The sequence below is a fragment of the Quercus robur genome, chromosome 4 (genome assembly GCF_932294415.1).
Source record: "Quercus robur chromosome 4, dhQueRobu3.1, whole genome shotgun sequence".
NCBI lineage: Eukaryota > Viridiplantae > Streptophyta > Magnoliopsida > Fagales > Fagaceae > Quercus > Quercus robur.
In genome coordinates, this window is record NC_065537.1 from 85,337,579 (window position 1) to 85,355,762 (window position 18,184).

The window sequence follows — 18,184 nt, forward strand, 5'->3', positions numbered from 1 at the left end:
AAAATTTTCGAGAAATTTATTACTTTCTATGAAAATAATAAATCCACAGATCCAATAAATCCTTGTTCCCAAAGTATAATCTATTTTTGTTATTCTATTCTCATTGCACATATCGGCAACGTCCCTATCATCGCAGATGTCGTATTCATTTTGACTTGTTAACAATTCATATTAATTTAGATTGTCATTTTCTCCACCCATAATGTGAAATTGAATATAACAAAACATGGCTTCATCAGGAAAAAATAAACAAATTCTAACAAAACATTGAGAAATATAAAATGTACATGTGTGAATATAATGTAACTTCCTTTGATTAAATTATTTTGCTAACAAACAAGTCGGCTGGAAAAGCACAGTTGTACTTAAAAAAAAAAAAAAAAAAAAAAAATCCTGATGACTTCCTTGATTTGGAAAGTGTTTTTACTGAGGAAGTAATTGTGGAAGAAAGAAGGAATTTCTCAGAAGTGCAAGGAGTCTTCCTAGCAGAGGAGGAATTAGAAGGAGGACAGATTCCTGAATAATTGAAACTGTAAAAGGAAAGGACCAACTGCCAAGGGTTGTGCTGATATTTATGATTTTTTTTGTGCTTTGGCATTGAGCTCTGGTTGCTGCAATCATGCCTAAGAAACAAAATTACTTTCTTAGCATGATTGATTGAGAAGCGCATGCTTTCATTCATATCATGTGGAAGGAGGTGTCTCACTAGCTCATAGAGTCTCCATTTCCTCTTATACAGATGATGATGCTTTTGGTTGAGACTACAATATCTAGCCTGTCAATTTTCTAGGGAGCATTGCCCACAAGCTAAACAGGACAGAAACAGATGACATCAATAGTTAAAAGGTGATCTGAATTTGAGGATTTCCCAAGATTTGGGTAGCCTGCCTTCTTGATTACAGTTGTGCTTCCTTCAGGGAGCAACTTTAATGCAATGTATTTTGCTACAGCTCACTCAGAACTGCTTATAAAGTCTTCATTAGTTGATTCTTTTTACTGGTTTAGAGTGTCAAACTCTCATCTTCTGTCATTTTGGTATAATTTGCTAATATTGATTTCCTTAGATGCTCGGTAAAGTATGATCTACATCTTATGTTTTCTTCTTGTGAAGATGTGAAAATTTATCGTAGAGATACGAATGTGTTTTTTAAACTGATTCCATGGTCATTTGTTTTTCTTGACTTAAGACCTTGTTGCAGATGAAAAGAAACCCAGAATCTATCCAAAAAGAAATGAAGCATGCTCCCAATCATGTGTAAGGTAAACAGACGCTCACCCAAAATGATTGTCAAATTCCTAAATAATTGATTAGTAATAGAATAATCAATTCCTATTTGTCATTATTTGACAGAAACAGCTTCCTGTCTGTTATTACAATTGTGGAAACTGTAGTAGTATTCAGATAATTCTTGGATGAGGGAGGAAGTTCAGGATTAGAAAATTCTAGAGCAGAAGGAGATTGATAAATGGAAGCTATGCCCAACATTGAGATAGATGAAGGAAAGTCATCCTCAGACACACTGATAATATTCAATAGAATCAATATGAAAGACTTACCAGTAGTTTAAATTTGTAGATATCCACACTATATATAGACTACAGACACCAACAACCCCCAAAGTTACAACTAAAGCTCAAAGCACATTTACAAGACAAACATGGTAATTTACAAAACACACTACACCTAGTAAGTGGTAGTACTAAGCTTAAATTCAAGACAAGATCTATTGATTAATACAATCTTTCCAAATGACTACACTTTCAAAGGCAGTCACGAAAATGCTTATTTGGAAATTATTTGGCCTATTATGGCACTATATCACTTAGACACAACTATTATTTGAAAATCCCATTGATGACTTTTCAGCTTAGGACGTTGAACTGTAGAGGAAAGGACATGGAGGTGCAGAAATCTCAAGAATTCCTTCTAGCATATGAGTGACTTCTCTCATGGAAGGCCTCAATAATGGCACATCCTGTACACACCAAATTGCCACCATTACTAGCTTCTTCACCCACTTCATATCACTAATAGCCTCTTCATCATTTTCCACCAATCTTTCAACTTTCCCTTTACTATAGCAATCATAAGCCCACTCTGTAAGTATTGCTGCCCTCTCCATCTCAACTTCCACACATCTCCTGCAGCAAACAATCTCCAACAACATGACACCAAAACTATAAACATCCACCTTTACTGAGACAGGTGTGTTCCTGAACCATTCTGGTGCAACATAGCCTTTAGTCCCCCGGATGCCAGTGAGAGTCCGGGTTTGTTGGTTCATCAAAAGCTTTGCCAATCCAAAGTCAGAAATTTTGGCTATAAAAAAATCATCCAAGAGTATGTTTTGAGGCTTTATGTCGCAATGAATGATTTGCAAGCTGCATTCTTCATGTAAGTACATTAGTCCTCTAGCAATTCCTAATGCAATTTGCATTCTTTGTTGCCAACTTGGTCTTATTACTCCAAATAGGAAACTCGACAATGAGCCATTGTACATAAACTCGTACACCAAAATTCGGTGTTCACCTTCATCACAATAGCCAAGTAACCGTACCAAATTCCTATGGTGAGTTTGGCCGATCACAGTTACTTCAGTTTTGAATTCCCTCTCACCTTCCTTTATCATCTTGTCTAGCTTCTTGACAGCAACATATTTGCTATGACTTGATACTAATACCCCTTTATAAACAGCGCCAAAAGAACACCTACCCAATTCTTCTTTGAATCCACTAGTGGCTTCTTCAAGATCTTTGTATGTAAATGAACGAAGATTCATATCAAGATCTTTTGTATGTAAGGTTCTGTAGAAATGTGGTAGTTTTCCTTGCCACAAACAGAAGAAAACTAGAGAAATTGCAGCTACAGAAAAGAAATTAAAAAATACAGAAGTACCTAGGAGGACTGCAAGGATCAATGTTGCTTGATTCTGCTTTCCTTGGCCTGGATTTGGATTTGTAGGATTCTGTGAAGAGCTATTCAATTTCAATATCTTGAATAGAGCTTTTCTATCAACGGCACTGCGGTCGTACCTCCCATTAGAAAGCGGTAATCTCTTCTTCCAACATCTTCCCGTGCCATTATTATATTTCGGATCCTGGAAAATGGCAACTGCACAATAACAATCGTGCAGACAAGATTTCTTGCATTCAAATTCTGTTGTGGGTTCTAGTTTTTCATAGGCAGTTAATGGCCAATCAGCATTCTCCATCTCCAAGATTTCAAATTGATCTTCCGAAATCACAGTACCCATCTCGCTACATTCATGCATGTAGCTTACATCGTCTTGTTTGCAGCCACTATACTTGTTATTTACATCCAAGAGAGAGAAGCCCGGGGCGCATTGGCACTCTGGCTTACCATAAGCTCTCAGTGAACATATGCTATTATAACCACAAGGGCCACTTCCAAAAGTGTCCAAAATATCCAGGCAGATGTTTTCAGGAGCATACCTAGTTGCAGACCAGGTTTGGTCTCCAGTAAAATTCTTCGGGTGAGTATAGAGTCTGAAAACACCATCAAAGTCAAGTGTTGCCCTGTAGTAGGAGTCTGAGTCTGTCCTCAAGACCTCACCCTCTGATGAAAGGTTGGATATAGCTCCCCGTGAACTCTTGACTAGAAGGTAGCCTGACTTATCCATGATCAGCTCAGTAACATTAAGTTCAGCATAATAAGCTCCGTAAGTATTTTGGGTGTAGACACCTATTTGATTAAGTATCAGATCGTATGAGGAATTTGAAATATTTTGTTGTCTGAAACGGAGATGAAATTTACCCACCCTGTAGCTTTTTTCGGACATGGTAGAGAAAAGGCTGCTCCCAAAACCCAATACTTGGGTTGGTAACATGGTATTGGTTGGTATATCGAAGCTATTCCATATGATGCTGGAGTTTTTGCTTGTTATAACAAAATTCCCAGTGTCTAGCATAGCCCCATTTGATACATGAGGGTTGTCATTGTAGTTGGACCTCCACAACTCCCATCCACCTGGTGCTTCGAGTACAAGCTGTCCAGCTGTGTTAAGCTCAACTTTTGATTCTCTCTCTGCTGGATGGCGTCCGTTTGCAGACCAAACTATAGTTTTATCTGGTATCTTAGCAAACCAGATAGCAAGAAGGAACTGATCTTGTTGACCTGGAAGGCGGCGGAATCCAAATGAAAAATCACCAGATGGTGAAGTCCACGTGGAGTTATCATCAGTGGCAAAGAGAGCTGAACCCACACTTACGTTGGTATTAACTTGAGCTATTGCAGGAACCAGGAGAGTGATGACAAAGACAAGCAAATGATTGTGAAAAAGAGCAGTTGCTGAAGCCATTGGAGAAAGATAGAGATAATACGTAAGTGGTAAATGGTGGTCTTATTATGATGAACTTTGTGTGGCCATGGTGAACATGATTGAATTTATGCTAACAACCAAAACAATCAACGTCAAAGGAAGGCAGCTTCTAAAAATAAATAAATAGTTAAAAAAGAGAAAAACTTTCGCATAAACATGTTGACTGTTGTCTTTCGCATTAACAGTAGAATAAGTGGGTAGCTAGTGTGCATTTAGCATTGGCTTAAAAAGCCAATTTTTTTACTATTCAGTTCATTTTTGCTACTCTTCATGGGTTCCATTGTAATTTTTGGTACTAATAATGAGTCTAACTGTACTATTTTAGTTATATTTTAACTTTATTTATAGTACTTTTAGCAAAAAGTTTTCAATTTTGTTGTGAGAATTGGGTGAAAAAATCTGTTAACACAAGGTTAAAGAAGAGAGAGAAGAAAATAGGACACAAGAAATTTTTATGGTTCAGCAATATGCCTACATCCATGGGAGGTGACAAAATAAATTTTCACTATAACTGTGGAGATTACAACAATGGCTTGAAAACATTCACACAAAACCAAACCCCAAATACACCATTGGTTCTCTCACAAATAATTAGAGAACACCCTATTGTACTTAGACAAAAGTTGCAAGACACTCTCAGTTCCTAAATCTGGTGCACACATAGAGGAGAAGTTCTTTTCTATCTCTCTGTCTGACGCAGGAACTATCTCATGCTCACACACTTTTTTTTTTTTTTTTTTTTTTTTTTTTTTTTTTTTTTCTGGGTAATTATTTATGCAAGGGCTAGAAGTCTTGAGTTGAAAGTCACTAAGATCTTAGTGACTAGGTACCACTTGGGCCAACAGCAGGGCCGACTTAACAGTAGATGCAAGAGATGCAATCGTCTAAGGCCCCCAAATAAAAGAAGGCCCCACTTGTAAAAAAATTATATATATATATATATATATAATATATTTATTTATATATTTTAGTTAAAAAAATTTTAACATTTTTATTGGTCAATAAAATGCATTAAAAAGGCCCCATTGTATCCTAAAATGCAAAACACTAAAAAGGGAAAAAAAAAAAAAAAAAGAAGTCAAAGTTCACCTACCACAATTAAATTTTAGGAGACAAATGTATTAACCCATTCTTGAAATATGCTAAAATTAAAATTAATAGGAGACAAATGTATTAACCCATTCATGTGTATTTTTATTTAACGACACTCGGAGCAAGAAACCTCATATCAAAAAGCAATTAATTTGAACCTATTGAAACTATCAAATATAATAATACCAACCCATAGCAGATTAAACTTACGAGACTAACCGAGATAACAGCTGAGTGTACCGTAACGCGCGTGAGGTAGTTGTTCGAGAATGAGAAACCCAAAATAAACCATCCAAGAGGGTTGCCGAGTAGTGTGGAACTTTGGCCGTGTTTTCGATAACACCTGGCCTCTGATCCGAGGACCGAGGTATGATTGTACCGGGTTGTGTCCAAAACTTGTAGTTTTTCTGTGAACCGTGAGCGGTTCTGGCGGTTCAAGTTAGAGCTATTTTTATTAAAAAAAATAAAAACATTACAGACTCATAGCACCAAATCACCATTGTTGAAGCTTCAACCATAACATTTTGTCAAATGTTGAACTCGCATCAATGCTCTAGATAGTTTCAGGCGAAAATTTCTTTTCGGCAATGAGAGCTTCTGTGAAATTTTTTTTTGAAAGAAAAAAAAAAGAAAGAAAAGAAGAAGAAAAGAGCAGCCACTGCACGATGACAATGTAATGCTCTGCAAGAGTTTTTGACCCAAAAGAAAAAAGAAAAAAACCATGATTGTTTCTGTGAGTGAAACTGAGAAGGAGGCAAAGGAAGAGTTTTGTGAGGACTGAGGAGATTTGTGAAGAAGAAAGAGTGAAGAGGGTTCATCAAAAAAGAGAAAGAGGGAACACTAAAGAAACGTGTAGCGGTGTAGGCAACTAGGTATTGGGAAAGCATTTTTTTTTTTTCCTGAGCATTACTGGAAGCTATTGTACCCATCTTCGCATTATCCTTATCTGCATCATTTTGTTTTGTCTGAGTATTACTAGAAGCAGGCATTGGGAAAGTAAAAGAGGCATTGGGAAGGTAAAATTTTTAAATGGGTGGATGAGAAAAATTTAAGATATTAGTAAAAAAATAAAAGAAAAAAGAAATAGATAAAGATGTAGAATTATAAATGGTGGAGGAGATAAATCAATCAATCAAACGGTGGAGAAAAAAGGAAGAAAAAAAAAAAGAAACAAAAAAAGGAAAAATGGATTGTACTTAGGCAATTTGAAAATGTGAAGTACTATGTCCACAATATTTTTACAACAAATCACGGGTGGTTAGTTATTATTGGTTCAAATTTAAATTTAGCACTAAAATTACTTTTTTAACTCAACAATAACAACCTATCACTTAGAATTTGTTGTAAAAATATTATGGACATATCATTTCACTTTGAAAAGTATAAGAAATTTAAAAAAGAAATGAGATGTCCACAGTATTTTCATAACAATATTATAGTGGATGATATAATGAGTATAAAACTTTTATACTCATTATATCATCCACTATAATATTGTTATATACTTATTTATTTGTTTATTTATTAGATTTGCTTAAAATTTAATATTTTTTGTGTCTTATGAAAATTATGATATGAAAAATATATTTGAAAGATAAATCTCATATTTATTTGGAGACTATTTTATCTAATTTTTCTATTTTTACTAATTTAATGTATTTATTTATATTTAAAATAATCATTAAATTAATTATGACGTCATCACGGTTCGACCTTGGTTCGACCTCAAAAACCTTGAACCTCTCCCTTTTATGGTTCAATGAACGGTTCGGGTTTAAAAACCTTGAAATATCACTATTACTACCAACACTAAACTACTAGTAGCATAAAGAACTAAAAACAGAACTACTACAAGTCATTTATACGGAAACAACAATTGAGTCTTTATGCTTGTCCTGCTCAGGTTGCAGCTTGGAACTTGAAGCTTGAAGTTGATCCTCCTGATACTCCCCCTCAAGAGGAACAGGGGAATGTATATTCATTAAGTTCATCTTGGACAACAAATGAGAAAATTGTTGTGAACTTAGAGCTTTTGTCAATAAATCTCCAACTTGAGCCTTAGTTCTAACATGTAGCAGCCTTATCACCTTAGCTAATACTTTATCCCTGACAATGCGGCAATCTATTTCAATATGTTTCGTCCTTTCATGGAACATAGGATTTGCCCCAATGTGTAAAGTAGCCTGACTGTCACTGAAAAGCAGAGCTGCCTTAGGATGTGCAACCTTAATGTCCTTCAGAAAACTAAGTAACCACACAATTTCACAAATAGCAACAGCCATTGCTCTATACTATGACTCTGTTGATGACCTTGAGGCTATTTGTTGCTTCTTAGATTTCCAAGAAACAAGAGAATCTCCAATAAAGGCACAATAGCCTGTAGTTGATCTTTGGGTATCAGGGAATGCAGCCCAATCTGCATATGCAAATGCCTTGATATGCAACTCAGATTGACTAGAGAACAACAAACCTTGTCCATTTGTTCCTTTGATATAGTGTAGAACTCTATTTGTAGCTTGCAGGTGTGGCAATCTAGGCTTAGCCATAAATTGACTTAGCCTATGGACTGCAAATGTGATATCAAGTCTCGTGATAGTTAAGTAAAGCAGCCTTCCAATTAATCTTCTATACATGCTAGGATCCTTCAATTCCTTCCCTTCAAACTTACTCAACTTCAAATTCTACTCCATAGGTGTCTTTGCTAGCTTACAACCTAACTACATCCTCTAGAAGCTCTAAAGCATACTTCGTTTGACATAAGTGTATGCCTTCTTTGGATCTTGCTATCTCCAAGCCCAAAAAGAACTTTAAGTCTCCCAAGTCCTTAAGCTTGAACTGCCTATCTAGCAACACTTTAAGCTTATCTATTGCCTTCACATTATCACTAGCAATAAGCATATCATCCATATACACCAATAGTGCAATAAAGCTACTAGAAGTACTTCTTGTGAAAAGCGAGTAATCTGCCTTAGACTGTTGAAAACCCAGTTGAACCAAGGCTTGAGAAAACTTAGAGAACCATTGCCTAGATGCTTGAGACCATATAACGACTTATTCAATTTACAAACAACTCCTCCTTATTGTGAAAGCTTGGGGGCAAAACCATGTAAACTTCTTCATCAAGCTCTCCATGTAGGAAAGCATTATTCACATCAAGTTGAGACAAACACCACCCTTTCATAGCAGCCACAGCAAGCAAAGCCTTAATGGATACCATTTTAGCTACTGGGGAAAAAGTTTATAAGTAGTCTAAACCCTCCCTTTGAGTGAATCCCTTGGCAACAAGCCTAGTTTATACCTTTCTATGCTCCCATCTGCCTTATGTTTGATCTTATACACCCATTTACAGCCTATAGGCTTCTTATGAGCAGATGAATGAGTCAAAGACCAAGTATTATTAGCTTCTAAGGTAGCAATCTCAGCAGCCATAGCCTCCCTCTAATTGGGATCTTGAATAGCCTAGGCATAGGTAGTAGGTTCCACAATAGAAGATATAGAATTGGAAAAATTTCGATGGGTGGCAGAAAGTTTAGAATAAGAAAGAAAGTTTTGAAGTGGATGAGAGGTACCTTTCTTAGGAAGAGATTGAATGAAGGGTGAAGCACTCACCTAGTTGCAATGATAAGACTGCAAATATGATGGTTTGTGAGACACTCTGGCAGACCTCCTAAGACCTTATTTTGGAAGTTGGGGTTGGACAACCAAAGGAGGCTCAACTAAAGGAACAGGTTGAGAAAGAGATGGTTGTTGAGGAGAGGAAGCATCAGGCAAAGTAGCAGGTTGGGAGGTAACTGGCAGAGTGGTCTGAGGAAGTGAGTCATTGGATGAAATAGGAGCAGGTTGTGAGCTAGGATCAGTAAGATGGGCACCCTGAAGTGAATCAGATGGTGATGAGCTAGGAGTAGCATCATCATCAATATCAGAATCTGAATCAACATTAGATGCAAAATGCTGATCATTAATAAAAGAAGCATGAAACATAGGGAAGGAAGTAGAATCTAAAGGGAATGTAGTAAGAGTAGAATTTGACACAGGAGGAAGGGAAGTAGTAGATGGAGTGGAATACATAGAGTCTAAGGAAATAAAAGGAAAAATGGACACATGGAAGATCACATCCCTAGAAATGAAAACTTTTCTAGAAGTGAGATTAAGGAGCTTATAACCCTTTGTGGCAGGAGGGTAACCCAATAGAACACAAGCTTGTGACCTAGGTTGAAACTTGTCTTTATGAACAAAAATAATGGAAGAGTAGCATAAGCAACCAAACACTCTTAAATGGTCATAGGAAGGTTTAATATGAAAAAGGAGCTCAAAAGGAGATTTGTTTTGGAGAATGCGAGAGGGTAATCTGTTAATAATATGAGTTGCAGTGAGAATGCAGTCTCCCCAATAGCATAAAGGGACATTTGACTGAATTCTAAGTGCTCGCTGATGCTTTCTCTCTACAACAGAATTCTATTGAGGAGTGTAAACACAGCTCTTTTGGTGAATTATGCCATGAGCAGAGTAAAAATCAGTAAGAAGAAACTCTTGTCCATTATCAGATCTAATAGATTTAATGTTGGTACCAAATTGGGTTTGAATCAATTTATAGAAAGAAATGAGGTACCCTCTAACCTCAAATTTAGCCTTTAAAAGATGAATCCAAGTATATCTAGTAGCATCATCAACAATGGAGAAGAAGTATTCAAAACCTTCATGAGTAGAAATAGAGTAAGGTCCCCATATATCAACATGAACAAGATCAAATGCAGAAGAAGAAAAGTTGTTATTAAAAGGAAATGGTAACCTTTTCTGTTTTGCCTTAGGACAAATGTTACAAACATCATTACAAGAGTCAAAGGAAACAGATAAGCTATCTTGCAAAGATAGCAGCTTATTCATGGAAGGGTGACCTAATGCAAAATTAACAGAAGAAAAAGAATGACCAGACTTGTGTTTGAGAGGGTTAGACTTGTGTTTGAGAAGATGATCTGCCAAGAAGAGGAACTAATGCAATCTGATCTTTGCAACAAGTAGAGGCCATTATACATTTCACCTATTCCAATCGTCTTCCAAGATGAAAGGTCCTGGATGAAGCAAAATTGAGAGAGAAAAACAAGACAATATGGGAGTTGTTGAGTCAGTTTGCTAATAGACAACAAATTAAAAGAAAAGGAATGAACACATAGAACATGATCAAGAATTAAGGTTGCAGAAAGCTTGACTGTGCCAATGTGAGTTACTTGAGCACTTTCACCATTAGGTAATTCAACAACACATTGGGTTAAAATGGTGACAGAGGTTAAAAGGCTAACAGAACAAATTATGTGATCAGTGGCACCTGTATCTAAGACCCAAGTATTGAAACTAAAAGCATTTCTATTCACTACCTTGGCCACAAATACAGAATGCTTTAAGTTGAAAAAGGTACCTGCAAGTGGAGTAGTGGCTGTGACACTGTTGGCCATTGCAATGGGAACAACTTCAGGTGTTGCCATATTACCTTGGCTACTGCTTGAACCCCCAATCATAGCCAAAATCCTTTGACATTGTTCTATAGTAAATGAGAAAGCTTGAGAAGGAAAAGATTGCTGCACAGGAACAGAAACTGACTCTACAACACCAAATTTTGCACCAAAATCAGGTCCTACAACTTGATTAGCCTTTGCATTCTTGCCCTTGGAATTGTAACCAGGAGGGTAACCATGGAGTTTGTAGTATTTCTCTATGGTGTGACCTATGACCCCACAATGACTACACAATGGCCTCTCCTTCCCTTTGTTCTTATTACATTTAGCACCTAAATTATTTCCATAAGTGTTTCCAAAACCAACAATTCCAACAGATGACTTGGTTGCCAAAGCAGTGGATTCAATTAAGGCATCAGTGGAATGACCAATGGACCTTTGGCTCTCATCTTGAATCAAGAAAGAATACATCCTATTGATTGAAGGAAGAGAATCCATCAGCAAGATTTGCCCTCGGACCTAACTGTATGTCTCATTGAGTCATATAAGAAACTGCATCACTGAATCTTGCAATTGATATTGTGTCAACTTCTCATTGATTGAACAAGTGCAAGACCCACAAGTACAACATGGTAAAGCTTTGTAATTTTCAATTTCATCCCACAGAGCATTCAATTGAGTGAAATGATCTATGTCAGAAAGATCTCCTTGAGTAATCGTTGCAAGCTCCTTCTGAAGCTGAAAAAGCTTTGGTCCATTCTTTTGAGAAAACCGATTCTTGAGATCAGTCCAGACCTTTAAAGCAGTGTTCTTGCAAACAACACTTGCAAGAATCTTTGGAGAAACACAATTCAATTTCCAGGATACAACCATGTTGTTGCACTTGGTCCAAGCTTGAACAAGTAATGGATTTTTTGCCATGGAAGGAGTAAGTGAAAGACTTCCATCAATAAACCCTAATTTGCTCTAAGCTCCCAAAGCTCTTTACATTGATTTAGCCTAACTAGCATAGTTATCATTGACTAAAGGTTGAGCAACAAGAATTGCACCTGTATTCTCTCCGTAGTGTAAAAAGAAAGGATGTGATTCATCAATTATGGTAACAGAAGCAGAATTTGCAATGGTCGCCATTGAAGAACTTCAAGCTTGGAAGAATGATTTGATGTAATTTTGAAGGAAAAATCAAGATTAAAAGAGAAAATTTGAGGCGAATCTTCTTCAGAATGAGACTAAGATGATTTTGAAGCAAAATTCTAGAAAATCTCAGAAGAAAAGCTTGTGAGAAAATTCAAGCATGAAAGAAAATCTGGAATGAGACTAAGAAGAGTCTAGAAAAGCTTAGAGTGCTTTGACACCGTATGAATTTTGATGAAGATTATATTGTATTAATCAAAATGAAAACTGTACAAGCAGAGGTATTTATACCAGATTGAAGTATCACTAACTACCTAACTAATCCCAAATTATACGGAGCTATTCCCTCCAAAACTAGCAATATGAAAACACACCTATCAGCTACCTACACATGTCCATAAATATCACTATTACTACCAACACTAAACTACCAGTAGCATAAAGAACTAAAAACAGAACTACTACAAGTCATTTATACAGAAACAACAATTGAGTCTTTATGCTTGTCCTGCTCAGGTTGCAGCTTGGAGCTTGACGCTTGAAGCTGATCCTTTTGATACTATCTGCCTGGCATCATTCACAACCTTAAAAGACCACATAAAAAACCAAAAACCATAATCCATTTAATTTTGACATGAAAATTTTCAAGAAATTTATTACTTTCTATGAAAATAAACATGAAATACGTGTACTGCATGTGTACATATAGGTCGAGCAAAACCTGACATGTGAGGGCTATCGCCAAAAAAGTGTCCCCTAGCCTACAGAGTCCTCAAGGTTCTCAAATATGCTCCATAATTTGTGTCTGTGTGTTTTTTTTTTTTTTTTTTTTTTTTAATATAACCAGTCGCTAACCCATGAGATGCACAGAAAAGTTATTGTGTATGAAAATTTAAACAATTCTTTGTTTCTTCCTCTTTGACTGTACATTGAATTCTAGTCTCAAAAATTTCCTACTTTTGATACGAAACATTAATTTACTAAATCAAAAATATCAATGAAACTTAAATTACAATGAACAAAAACACAATCCATAAACTTAAATTTAATCCAAACACAAACAAATGAACAAAAAAGAAGTCTCATATTTACAATGACAATTCAAATATATTATGAATTGAATTTTTATAGAATAACACTAATCTTTTAATTAAGGAATCAAATTTTTGTTATTGAGTATAAAGCTTGATTGGTATTGGTTACTAAACAATTAATATTGAAAAGGGTGCTTGTTCAACTATCACGAAAATATCCTATTCCTTAATAATGAATATAAGATAACCAAAAAATAAATAAAAACTTATTCTTCACCATGACACCAAACCCCCTAGCCCCAATCATGGTTCTCGCAATTTAATTCCCATTGTCCATGACAAAGTATCCCCATTAGTCACTCACCTCTATTAGTGCGTCCATATTCTCTTTTCATTAATAACTTACAACTGCTCCATGTTGCCTTAACAGATGAACTTTAAAGTTTAAAGAAATGATAACTTCAACATGTGGCATTTTGCTAGGCCACACATTTATCTAGCTGCTGTTATTAATCAATACAAAGGCAGGGAAATGAACAACTTTATGGTACAAACAGCTTTACAACACAACCTGGGTCCTCAAACAAAGCATACAATATTGATAGACATTATAATGAGTAGAAATTGCACTTGATGTGGCTCACTGCATAAGTAACAACATATTAACGCCTGTCCAAATCAAGCTTCAATGCTGTTTCTTCTGCTTGCTTAAACTGAAAATCATATCCATTTGCAATCAGTTAGTCTTAGCGCATAAAAACTTGGTAGAAAGTCAATAAATATGCCAGAAAAAATAATAAAAAAAGAATCTTAACTGCTTTGGAGTTTCAATCTTGTCTCTCCTACTGCATATCATATCAAATCCTCCCTAATAAAAAGAAAATGCGAGCAAATTAAAAAAAAAAAAAAAAAACACTTGAAATAGAACTTATATTTAAAATGACATATATAAAGAGACAAATTAATGAGCAGAATATTGTAAAATACCTAAGGTGGTGTGGCACATAGGAGATAAAAGCAATGGTATTTTCTTTCAGAATTGGTAATTTAGCAAATAGGCGGACTTTCCAGCAGATTCATTCTAATTTCTGCCCAACTATATCTACATAATAATGTCACTATGACCTTTTCAAAAAAAGAAAAAATGTCACTATGACATGAAAGAGACATTATAATGAGAAGTTCAAACAGATATACCTAAAACATATGCATAATTAAGAAATATATATGTAGTATGTATAATTGAAATGAAAGAAACAAAAGTGTAAAGATAGTCTTCATTGAAAAGCAAACCATGGAAAGCTAATAAAAACCTTGAGTTGTTGTTTCGAATTGTTTTGGCATTGCCAAAGGCCTCAAGAACTGGGTTGGACTGTGATATTAAAGGTCAATGTGGACATAAACCTTGATTCTTACTTAATTCTTTTGATATTATGCCAAGCATATACTCATTTAGGAAAATTTGAAATCTAATTGTGCATCCTTCTACTCTAGATTGCCCACCTAACTGTGCAAGATATCTCATGAGCAGCTTTGTTGTCTCAATTTTACCAGCACCTCTATCTCCACTGACCAAAATTGAATTGTCTTTTCCTTCACTAATCATTGCCCTATTTTCTTAAACAACACATCAAATAAGAAAGAAACTACCACCAGGAAGTGATATGAATTGCATACATTTGAAATGTAATTAACTTGACCTAGATATTTAGGAAAGATGTGGGCCATTAATAGGAGTATGAGGTCTAAGAATGGCTACATATAATTAGATGTAATTTTTTGTTTACTTTACCCCAATTAATTTATAAAACATGCCTATCTAGATGATCTCAATCAAATTTAAAGCTATAGCTATTTAGTTATATACATATATTAATAAAGCAGGTATAGTCCAAAATTCATTCCTATTCAAGAAGATTATTAAATTTTCTAATGTTGCAATTTGGGTTTTGATGATGGAAAGTTCTAGTGTACATAGTACTAAATTGCCACTTATGTTGATGACATAGTATGCCTAAATGCACATTAGAAAAAATGCAATGACCAATGGCAACTAAAACCAACATGCACAAACCATGAAGTGGATATAAACTAATGTAAGAGTAAGTAAGACATTTTGTCAAACACATGGTGTGCACAAGATTTCAACATTAGAATGTACCATAAAACCGATAATGAACAATCCTAATTGTGGGATGAGCACATCAAATAGTTCAAACAATCAAAGCCAAGTTAGAATTCCACACCTCATGTAACAATGTCAAAGATATAGGATTTTTTTTCTTCTAAATAATGTCTAAGATATTAACGATTTTTATTATAAATAAAAGAAATTAATAGTTTAAAACAGAAATATACAAATTATTTACACATTGAACAGTTCCTGTAACACAACAAACAACAACAATAACATAACAAATAGACAGAACAAACAAATTGAAGGCTATCAAATATACGAAACTACAAAACTAATTAAATTATTCCATGAATAGTGTAAAGCCAAAAACCCAACTCTTCCATGGCTTTTATATCATAAGAAAGCACATGATATCTGTCTTAATTGATGTTAAACCTTCCAATTCGCAAAATAAAATATAAAACCTAGAATTCAAAATAATATTGTTGGTTTTTTGGGACAGTGAGAAACCAACCAGCAAGTGGAAAAATAAGATTAAGGCTAAATTCCAGAAAACACCCCTGAGGTTTGGATTAATTACAGTTAGGTCCAAGATATTTTGAAAATGACCAATTTAGTCCTTAAAAGACAAAAAAACCCTTATACTGTTATTACCATATTTATTTCCTCCGTTACTTTTTTTTTTTTTTTCTCAATCCTGTCTGTCTCTCTGTTTCCTCTCTTCTTCCTCATACCTCTCCTTCTCCCTCTCATCCTCTCTCTCTCTCCAAGCCGATCCACTCTCCTCCCTCTCAAGCCTCTGTTTCTCTCGTCCATGCCTCTTTTCTTCATAGTGGTGCGTGGGTTTGGTGGCTGTGAGTTGTGGTTTAGGTGGTTTTTGCGGTGGTGGTGCGTTTTCTAGTGGTTGGTTTTGGTTTGTTGATGATTTTTTTGGTGGGCTCTGATGTGGTTGGTTTGTGGGTTTTTTTTTTCTTTGGGTCTTGTGGCCGGCGGTGGTGGTGGGATCTGATGTTTGTGTGGCTTGTTTTGGGTTTTTTTTTTTCTCTTTGGGTTTTCTGGCCGGCGGTGGTTTTCAATGGTGGTGGTGGTGGTTTCCGGTATGGGGTGGATTTTCAGTGGAGGATGCTATGGTTTTTTGGATTTGCAGTGGAGGATGCTAAAGGTTTTTTGGATTTGGGTCTTGATGCTATGGTTTGGCTAGGTTTTATGGCTGGTGGTGGTAGTAGCAGATCTGAGGTTAGAGAGGGAGAGTGGGGTTTTGGCTGTGAGAATCAAAGGAACCACCAAGAGGGAGAGTGGGAGAGCAGGTCTGTGAGGAAGAAAGACAAGAAAAGAAAAGTGTAACGGAGGGTTAAGAGGGATAACGGTGTAAGGGTTTTTTTGTCTTTTAAGGACCAAATTGGTCATTTTCAAAATATCTTGGACCTAACTGTAATTAACCCAAACCTCAGGGGTGTTTTTTGGAATTTATCCTAAGATTAATAAGAAAGATGACAGATTTAATATATAGATTCAAAATAGCTAGAAAATCAGAATAAACATGCCCAAAAGAAGCAGTGCTCCAATTAAGTAACCCAGCAGTAACAAATTCAACACCCTAGGTAGAAACAAATGTAGAAAGAAAAAAAAAAAATTAACCATCAAACAAAAGAATAGAGCACAGCACGAAATAGTAAAAGGTGACAGATTTAATATATAGATTCAATATAGCTAGAAAATCATAATGAACATACCCAATAGAAGCAGTGCTCCAATTAAATAACCCAGCAATAACAAATTCAACACCCTAGGTAGAAACAAACATCGAAAGGGAAAAAAAAAAAAAACATCAAGCAAAAGAATAGAGCACAAAAGAAATTGGAATGTAGGGATACCTCAATTGAACCACCCCGCTTACGTTAGTATTTATATAGATGTCAAGAGAGGAAGGAAGGAAGGAAGACAAAGAGGTTGCCATTAGAAGCCAAAACAGAAGCTGAAACCGTAGATCAGGAAGATGAAACCGTGAGTGAAACAGTAGAATAGAAGCTGAAACCATGAGAATCAAAACGTGGGGAAGGGGAAGGGACTAAACTTGAAACAATGAAAAAAAATGTGGGACTGGGAGATAGGAAGTTGTAATAATGAAAAAACATCAGGGATTTAGTTGAAAAGGCTTTGAGTGTGGGCTTGGGCTTTATAGTGGAATTAAAAGTATAAGAAGTGGACTTTAAAGTAGAAATAGGGCTAGAAATAATTTTATTTTTATTAGTATTTTAAAATTGGTAAAATCTATTTTAAAATTAAATTAAAAATTCTGAAAAAGGATGGGAATGATGTGGCTGCTGATGTGGCTCAATGTTAGTGTAGCAACATTAAATGCTACGTTTCAGCTTTTAGTAATATGTAGAATATAGATATAACATTTATCAACTCATTCTATTGATGTATACAAATCTTGGTGGGTCTCATGCATTGAAGATCTATACTTGACATATGGTACACATGAATAACGTGCTATCTCTACAATAGTAAGGAAATGGACTGACCCAGAAGAATTAGTAATAGTATGGTTTAATCGAATTGCGAATATATATTATCCTATTTACGCTTAGCAAAAAAGAAAAAAAGATGTAACGTCGTGAAGTATATAAAAGCAAGATTAATACAAATTTGATAGCGCTTACTTTAAACAAATAGTTGTCACTCAACAGAGAATTATAAAAGAATATTGAGAGCAAACAACATTTGGCCTGGTTTGTTATTTATTTTCATCTTTTGGTGGAGATATTTCCTGTGTACATGGGCTTGCACTTGCTCATGAAAACCTAAGACTTGTTTATTCTGATTAACAATTGTCTTGTTCATCTTCATTTACCAAGCTGGTATTTTCTTATCTAGACAAGATCTGATATGTATGCATATATATGTTTTGCAGGGTCCTAGGTCACCTTTCCGTGAGTTGGATGTAAAGGCCCCCGATAAGGCAACAACTATCCAATTTAGTTATATTGGAGT

At 35.5% G+C, this 18,184-nt stretch overlaps 1 protein-coding gene and 1 long non-coding RNA gene across 2 annotated transcripts; both read right to left on the reverse strand.

Moving 5' to 3' along the window:
* Positions 1-1,868: 1,868 nt before the first annotated feature.
* On the reverse strand, positions 1,869-4,319 carry LOC126722824 (G-type lectin S-receptor-like serine/threonine-protein kinase LECRK1). Its single transcript, XM_050425964.1, has one exon. It carries the CDS (start codon positions 4,317-4,319, stop codon positions 1,869-1,871), a length of 2,451 nt encoding a protein of 816 aa, XP_050281921.1.
* Positions 4,320-13,419: 9,100 nt separating this feature from the next.
* LOC126724132 (uncharacterized) lies at positions 13,420-17,288 on the reverse strand. The gene is made up of 4 exons (XR_007654629.1): positions 17,062-17,288; positions 14,038-14,175; positions 13,866-13,918; positions 13,420-13,763 (listed from the first exon to the last, which is right to left on the reverse strand). It is a non-coding gene; the product is annotated as an uncharacterized LOC126724132 (long non-coding RNA).
* Between the last annotated feature and the right edge of the window lie 896 nt (positions 17,289-18,184).

What these genes read in the sequence shown, in the direction of transcription:
- LOC126722824 (XM_050425964.1), bottom strand. Translation starts at nt 4,319, where the DNA reads ATGGCTTCAGCAACTGCTCTTTTTCACAATCATTTGCTTGTCTTTGTC.